The sequence below is a fragment of the Clinocottus analis genome, unplaced genomic scaffold (assembly GCF_023055335.1).
Source record: "Clinocottus analis isolate CAN_PGR_092001 unplaced genomic scaffold, fCliAna1.0.p SCAF_16, whole genome shotgun sequence".
In the NCBI taxonomy this organism is placed as follows: domain Eukaryota; kingdom Metazoa; phylum Chordata; class Actinopteri; order Perciformes; family Cottidae; genus Clinocottus; species Clinocottus analis.
The window spans coordinates 17,056,087-17,063,851 of record NW_027175887.1 but is presented as its reverse complement, the minus strand read 5'-3'; the positions used below and the strand labels follow the sequence as shown (position 1 = coordinate 17,063,851).

Sequence of the window (7,765 nt, the reverse complement as noted above, 5' to 3'; positions counted from 1 at the left end):
ATATATATATATATATATATATATATATATATATATATATATATATATATATATATATATATATATATGTATATGTGTATAAATATATACATATATATGTATATAAATCATATAGATGCATATCTATGGATACATGTGAATATTAGTGTATGGATGTATGAATATACGTGCGTATACATTTTCCGACAGCCATAAAAGGCATCACCATCCTCCGGTAAATTCATCACGACGTCTAGACTGTGAAGATTACGTCGACACCCTCAGTCACAGATGTCACTCCTCTGATTGGACGATGATCCTGATCCCGCCTTCTAACCTGTGAATGACAGGCACTTCGACCAATAGCAACAAGCAAACGGGGCCTCCACCTCACTCCTGATTGGTTGAATCGGTCCGGACAATATGAATGGTAACTTGTATTGTTCGACGTCTCCCAGAGACTGAAGCGACTTTGCGGTTTTCCAACCCCGAGAAAGTCCTTTAATAGTTCAATTTTTAAGGGTTTCTCCATTTAAATAACAAGAAACTGTCGAACGTAAGTTATAGTTATGTTTGTCTCAGCTTAACTTATTTGAATGTGCAAGCTAACAACAGTTCTTCTAACTTTCCTATTCTGTGTTGTTTAAACTTTATTATTTAGAGTTTTAGTTGTCGTCGGCATTGTTTATGAATGCAGGTGTTCGTAGTAATACGAGGACGTAGATCACCCGTTATCTTCTCGGTGACGTTTGCTTTTGGTTTCCGTTGTTTTCCTTTAAGTTCAGCTCGCTATGACCAGACTACTTTTAAATCTTGTGTCTAATTTAATTCAACAGTGGTTTAAATGACTATTATATCGGCTTTGACGAACATTAAACATGTCTTTGGACTGGTTGAAATCCATTGTTCAGTTCGGCTTACGTGTAGTATTAAATAAACACGATTTAATATTAGTGAGCTCGGAGTTCATTAGCTTGATTGTCCTAACTTGCTGTGTTTTTTCCTCGGCAAAGAACACAATGGCGGTGACGATCAGCATCAAGAATCTAAGATTTCCTCTGAAAGATATTGATTCTTATCGGTTCACTTATTTGCCGAATTAATGTGAACATGTTGGTGAATCATTTTAAGTCATCTCTTATCGTAATGAACTATTTTCCATTTACCGGTGTTACTTTTAAGATAAATGGTCCGATTTCTAAAGGCAGTTCTTAACGATGGGACCTTTTTAAACCACTGCCTTGTTTTGATTGAACCACAGAGTTGTGTTGGAGCCTCAGCTCTCCACTCAGGCTGGAGATGGGGGATCCGGAGCCTCCAGAGTTTGGGTCCCTGGAGGAAGAGCTGGAGTACTGGAAGGACCAGGCTGCCAGACAACAACAGAGGTGTGCCCCGTCTTCACCCCCCATGTTTATGTTATTCTTAACAGACCCCAGCATCACTTCTTCCTCCCTCAGTTCATCAACCTAAAACATGTTGATATCCTCTGCGTCACAATATGAGAATAGATTGTCGTCTTTACCTGGATGATAAAAAAATGTGTTTTTACACCTTTTTCGCTAAGCCACATACTTTTTTAAAAAAATGTTGTCATTGTAGTTACACAAGTTATTATTTCTGCTCTAATGTGTTAGCATCCCGCGCCAATCAGATTGTGTGGGAAATTTACAGCATAATATATAATCTTTCAGGACTTCTGTGGCTCCATTAAATAAAAATAATCAATATCTTTTGGTGAGCGGTCGACACTCCTGTAAGATAAACATCTGTGGACCTCAAGGTGTTTTCCTGTTCAACACATTTCTTTAAAGTTTATTGTCTTTTCGTGTTTAATTTGAATTCCTAATCGCCAAATCTTAGCCGGGAAAATAGTGAATTTGGATAATAGCTTAAGTTATTTTCTTCCACGACGTCCAAACGTAACAAACGTGTGGCTCACATTCTGTGTGTGTGTGTGTTTGTGCGTGTGCAGTGCGGCGGAGGCCCAGGAGGAGCTGCAGGAGTTTCAGCAGATGAGTCGGGACTACGAGGTGGAGCTGGAGGTGGAGCTGAAACAGTGTGAGGCGCGAAACCACGAACTTCTGTCCTCTAACAGCCGCCTCCGCATGGAACTGGACAACTACAAGGTACAGACGAGATTATCAGCTGTGAGACTGAGATAGTACCAGGTTTTTGTTCGTTAACCGAGGAAATGCAACAAGAGAGAAGGAGAGTCATACTTCTATACAACCAGAGGAGTCGCCTCCTGCTGGTCAGTAGAGATAATGCAGGTTTAAGACACTTCTGCATTGGCTTCACTCTTCAGAACTGGAGGTAGCCGCCTGGTTTGCATGTCAAAATAATCTTTATCTCAACGACCAAGTTATTTTCATAACATTCAACCAGCTGATCGCCTGTATAATGTGAATTTGACAGGCGACTTCCTTACTCATCTGCTGATGGTAGGTTGAGTTTCACAGCTCTGGTTGCCTGTACTGAATAGGACACACACACACACACACACACACACACACACACACACACACACACACACACACACACACACACACACACACACACAGAAGATTGATTCAGGGCTGGAAAAGGCAGCTGACGACTCTTGCCTGCTCCGTGTCTGGAGGGGATGTCAGTTCTTCCCATACGTCATGTTCCTGTTCTAGTAACAAACATATTTGTTGATCTTTCTGCTGAGATCTCAAGCGGGACAGTGTCTCAATTATAACAACAAAAACATGCATCTAACAAAACGCACTTGCGGGTACATAGTTTAGCCGAAGGTCTTGCACTTTGAGATATAATGAAGTTTCTTTTGCAGAAGAATATCTGGGAAGGATTTAAAGAAGCTCCTTTAACATTTTACTTTCAGCTTGTTGCCTCTTTTCTCCTCATGCTACATAAACAATGTGCAACATCCAGGGGCCGACTCCTCTGGTTGTATAGAAGTCTATGCTTCATGTGTTAAAGCTGCATTCTGTCTCCTGACCACCAGGGGCCGACTCCTCTGGTTGTATAGAAGTCTAAACTTCATGTGTTAAAGCTGCATTCTCTCTCCTGACCACCAGGGGGTGACTCCTCTGGTTGTATAGAAGTCTATGCTTCATGTGTTAAAGCTGCATTCTCTCTCCTGACCACCAGGGGGCGACTCCTCTGGTTGTTTATTTCAATGGTTTTGCAGTCAAATAAGACGTAATCATAATAATAATCTGTATTTTCGGCCTCGCTCCAGGAGAAGTACGAGGCGCAGCACTCGGAGGCCCACCGGCAGGTCTCCAGCCTGGAGGGAGAGCTGGCGGAGACCACCGCCGTCAGGGACCAGCTCCACAAGTACATCCGAGAGCTGGAGCAGGCCAACGACGACCTGGAGAGGACCAAGAGGTCAGAGGTCACCGATAGGGTCTCAGTAGGAGGGAGGGGATAGGGGGGGGGAGGGGGAGGGGTTTTTTATGACATGGAATGTAATGGAAATGAAGCACGTTTCCGTGACTGTGTGATCGCATGAAACTGTTGAATGAGACGTCGCTACGTCTCATTCAACAGTTTCACGCGATCACACAGTCACCTTGTAGTGCTTGTTGTTGTTGTTGTTGTTTTCAGGGCGACCATCATGTCTCTGGATGACTTTGAGCAGAGGATGAACCAGGTGATCGAGAGGAACGCCTTCCTGGAGAGCGAGCTGGACGAGAAGGAGAACCAGCTGGAGTCCGTCCAGAGGCTGAAGGACGAGGCCAGAGGTGGAGACGTTAGAGTGTTACACCTCCGAACACATGCAGCGCAGGCTTTGTGTGAGACCGTGTGTGTGTGTGTGTGTGTGTGTGTGTGTGTGTGTGTGTGTGTGTGTGTGTGTGTGTGTGTGTGTGTGTGTGTGTGTGTGTGTGTGTGTGTGTGTCACAGACCTGAGGCAGGAGCTGGCCGTGCAGCAGAAGCAGCAGGTCCAGGACAGGAAGCCGTCCCTCAGCGGCGCCATCAAGGAGCCGTCCTCCTCTTCCTCAGTGGGTCTGCCCACCCCCCCGCTCACCCCGCCAGACGTAACCCCGCCTCCGTCCTCTCACGCCGCCACGCCGCCGCCGTCCAGGCCTCCGGCCTCCGGCGAGTCCGTCAGCAGAGGTGGGTTTACGCGTCGTGGTCGTTTCGTTCCACTGAAAAAGCTTCTCTGCCTTCACGAGGTGCGTTTGTTTTGCAGCGGGGGACGGCCTCTCGGGGAATCCTCTCACCATGTCGGCCAGGATCTCGGCTCTGAACATCGTCGGGGAGCTGCTGAGGAAAGTCGGGGTGAGACTTTTCATCATGTGACCCAGCCGGGAGCTTCTGCTTTTACTCTGAAACGCACACGAGCGGCTTCCTTTCTGATGGAAATGTTCTTCATGAATAACATCTCCTGAAGATTTTGTTTTTTTAGGAATGAGACGATAAAAAAACTACATTTTTAAACATTTTTAAAAATGTTAATGTTAAAAATGTTTCATTTTTTATAATATGTTTTTATTTATTTATTATCAAAAAATAATTTTTAAAAAGCACAATATATTTTTTCCTATAAATAATAATATGAATAAATAAAAAAAAACATTTTTTTTTCTTTTAAATTTGAAAAAAACAAAAAAACAATATATATGTATATGTATATGTGTGTGTGTGTGTGTGTGTGTGTGTGTGTGTGTGTGTGTGTGTGTGTGTGTGTGTGTGTGTGTGTGTATGTATGTATGTATGTGTTTTTAATGGCGTCGGTGTTTTATGAAGCTGAATGTTCATGTTTGCAGAACTTGGAGTCAAAGCTGGCGTCGTGTCGCGAGTACGTCCACGGGCAGACGGCGAGGGCCCACGCCGGGGGTCAGGGGGCGCCGGCGGGTCAGAGCGGCTCCTCAGAGACTCACCACACCAACGGGCTCTACAACAAAGGGTGAGAGGAGAGGTGTTTGAGCCGCTATCTGAACAACTACTGCCGCTCTCCTCCACAGCCCACGGGGCCATTGGGTACATTGAGGCCATTGAGGCTATGTGAATTTTGTCATGTACCAAACCATATGTTTCACTTGTATACTACTTATGGTGTTCAATACGTCCAAATACAGCAGTTTCAGGCTTTTATGTTTTGATTAATCATAAAACAACCTATGATGTAGAGTTTCATATAACAATCGTTCGGTCTGCTCGAGTAGATGCACTTAGTGACTCTCCACCATCCAGATTGTTGTGAAATCACTGCTTTCTCAGCTCTGTGAGGAATAAAAAAGGAAGCCTGAAAACGTATTTTCGTCTTTGAAGGCTGGTAAAGAGGTTGGACTTCGGAGCCGGTCCCAAGCTGCTGCTGTGAACCCCTTCACCTTCCTCCGGGCGGCTCTTCCTTGGCACCTCCGGCCCAGATTCAACGGTACCGCGTTGTTGCACATTGTGCAGAAGCGTGCAGCGATGGATGGGATACTTTGGATACTTTGGATACTTTGAATGCTTTTGGACGTCTGTTAGCGGCTCACGTCTGCACGGCAAGAGATTGCGTTGGTTTGTCAGCTGGACTTACTGGACTTCTTTTGTTTGGCTTGTTGTTTTTGTTTTTATTTGTATTTGTATTTTTGTGTGTGTGTTGCGACTGAACGGGAAAGCGGATTTTTTTTAGAGATTACAGTTTGTGGTGAAAAGATGCCGACGATGAGACACTCGAGGTCACAATGTTTGAACTTAACAGGAAGCTGTTTTCCTCCAATGCATGAAGGGGTTTCCGTTACTGTACTTTGCCAGATAAATGCACGTTTCGTTGGTCGGGTCACAAGTGTGTCCTGATTCGTCTTTGTTTTACCGACTCGTTTCGACTCCGGTCCACATGGGGGCGACGTAGCGCACCCAAAGCTCTTCGATGACGGCCCACAAAAAAAAACTGAACAAAAACTTTTAGCGGCCGAGTGAAGCCGATGCTTCATGTGTTAAAGCTGCATTCTCTCTCCTAACCACCAGGGGGCGACTCCTCTGGTTGTATAGAAGTCTATATAAATGACTTCTGTCTTGAAGTATTCCCTCAGTAAACATTGTAAACGTGAGTTTATGTCTCAATCTCTAGTTTCAAGTCCTCTTCTATACAGCATGATGTTCATTTAGTACATTATGGTCTTTTAGAGTCAAACAGACCATAAAGCAGTTGTCGTTTTAGGGGGCGGGGCTACAGGGTGATTGACAGGTCGACAGACACAGTCTTCTGGACTCGGAGCTCTTCTTCTGTCTCTCCAGGAGTTAAAAATATAAAAACCGTGAGTTATGAATACTTCAGTGAAGGATACTTGTGTTTTATGTTAAAAAGAGAACGGATGCAATAGGTTTGACTCAAAAAGCAAAGTGTGTGTGAGGTTTGTTGTGCGTTTGTTTTTGCCTTAAGAGGACAAACAAAGACTTCTGGTCTTTGTTCACCTTCAGTGCTGCTTATGTTTCTGAAAAACAATAAAACTTGAAATGTTGAAGTGTTGACTTTATTTCCTCAGAAGAAGAAGAAGAAGAAGAAAAAGAAGAGGACCAGAGGAGCGTTCAGGAGCAGTTTAATAGCAGAAAGTCATACAACTAGTGTGTCTGTGAGCTTTAATACACAACAGGTTTGTTTTTTTTTGTTGCAAATATAGTTTTAAATTTAGTTTCCAAATATAATGATTCTCTCTAAAATATTCTGAAACAATTTTAGAGGAAGTGCAGAAAGAACTAGCTGAGAAAATATAATATATAAATATATATTTTTTATAAACATATATAAAGAAAGTCGTTTAACAAAACTTTGTTTTTATTTAGTCATGAAAATATATATTTTCTGCATGATTTAAAATAATTTTTGCAAATTTGTTTCTCAACAAATGTTGTATGTGATTGTGTGTGTGTGTTTATACAATTATCAGGACAAATATTTTTCATCTTAATATTTAAAAAACCTTTAAACTTAAGTTTTGTTAAACGACCGGTCGTTATTTATTCATTTCTCCCACTGGACTTGAACACAACAGCAAAAACTGAAAACTTTAAAAGATCAGGATTCTTAAAACTATACCTGTAATATAAATACAACTAAATATATTAGATTTGCATAAATAATGTATTAATACACAAACATTTAAAATAAATTCACAACACCTATTGAAAAGCCACAAATCAAGCGTTTTAATTTACGTTTTATTCGTCTCACAAGTTAAAATCTATTTTCCTTCTTTGTCCTCAAATTATTTTCTTAAATCATGAGGTTTATTTCCCACAAATAAAGTTGAATAATTTGGAATGAGTCAGTTTGGAACTACACAAGTAATTTATACCTCATTTATGACGTCATAATACATGATGTATGACAAGTTAAATGTTTTAAATTAAAAATAAAAAGGGCGACTAATCATTTAATTGTACTTTTTTTCTAGTATTTGAACTCAACAAATAGCCTGTTGACTTCCTGAGCGGTGATGAGTTTTTTAAAATGAATGTTTGAGAAGATAAAAGCTAAAAGTAGATGATCTAACAACCCGATGAAGACGAGGGAGGAAGTTACGGAACGGAGGGAAGTTTGGTTTCACTGACGGAAAACTTTTAAGATTCAAGCTGCGAATGTTTCCTGCAAACAGAAAGCTGCGGCAGACGAGGGGACTCCAAATCCCAGAGTGCATTGCGGTTACATTTTTTGGGATAAATTCAGCATCTTTGTGTTGCACTTCTGACTGTAGTTTTCTGTGTCGCAACAGCCGCTGAGGCTCATGGGTAATGTAGTATTTGGGATCAGTTTCTCATTTTAAAATGTGAGGAAAGAAAAACGTGACATTAGGGAGCTAACGTAGCG

At 41.9% G+C, this 7,765-nt stretch overlaps 1 protein-coding gene across 3 annotated transcripts; it reads left to right on the top strand.

The window, feature by feature from the left end:
- Positions 1-396: 396 nt before the first annotated feature.
- LOC137786144 (nuclear distribution protein nudE homolog 1-like) lies at positions 397-6,519 on the top strand. 3 transcript variants are annotated; one of them, XR_011077557.1, is made up of 10 exons: positions 397-535; positions 1,241-1,364; positions 1,952-2,105; positions 3,206-3,354; positions 3,574-3,710; positions 3,871-4,083; positions 4,160-4,248; positions 4,737-4,876; positions 5,242-5,347; positions 6,444-6,519. XR_011077557.1 is itself a non-coding variant. In XM_068577796.1 (9 exons), the coding sequence occupies exons 2-9, from the start codon at positions 1,279-1,281 to the stop codon at positions 6,499-6,501; spliced, it is 1,026 nt and encodes a 341-aa protein (XP_068433897.1). In that variant the 5' UTR covers positions 397-535; positions 1,241-1,278; the 3' UTR covers positions 6,502-6,519. The 3 variants fall into 3 exon arrangements, 2 of the variants coding, with proteins under 2 accessions (XP_068433897.1, XP_068433898.1); XM_068577796.1 differs by lacking the exon at positions 5,242-5,347; XM_068577797.1 differs by having other exon boundaries at positions 5,242-6,519.
- Positions 6,520-7,765: the final 1,246 nt, after the last annotated feature.

Coding starts and splice junctions, on each gene's coding strand:
- LOC137786144 (XM_068577796.1), top strand. CDS start 1,279: ATGGGGGATCCGGAGCCTCCAGAGTTTGGGTCCCTGGAGGAAGAGCTG. Junction 1,365..1,951: donor GCTGCCAGACAACAACAGAG/GTGTGCCCCGTC, acceptor GTGCGTGTGCAG/TGCGGCGGAGGCCCAGGAGG. Junction 4,249..4,736: donor AGCTGCTGAGGAAAGTCGGG/GTGAGACTTTTC, acceptor TCATGTTTGCAG/AACTTGGAGTCAAAGCTGGC.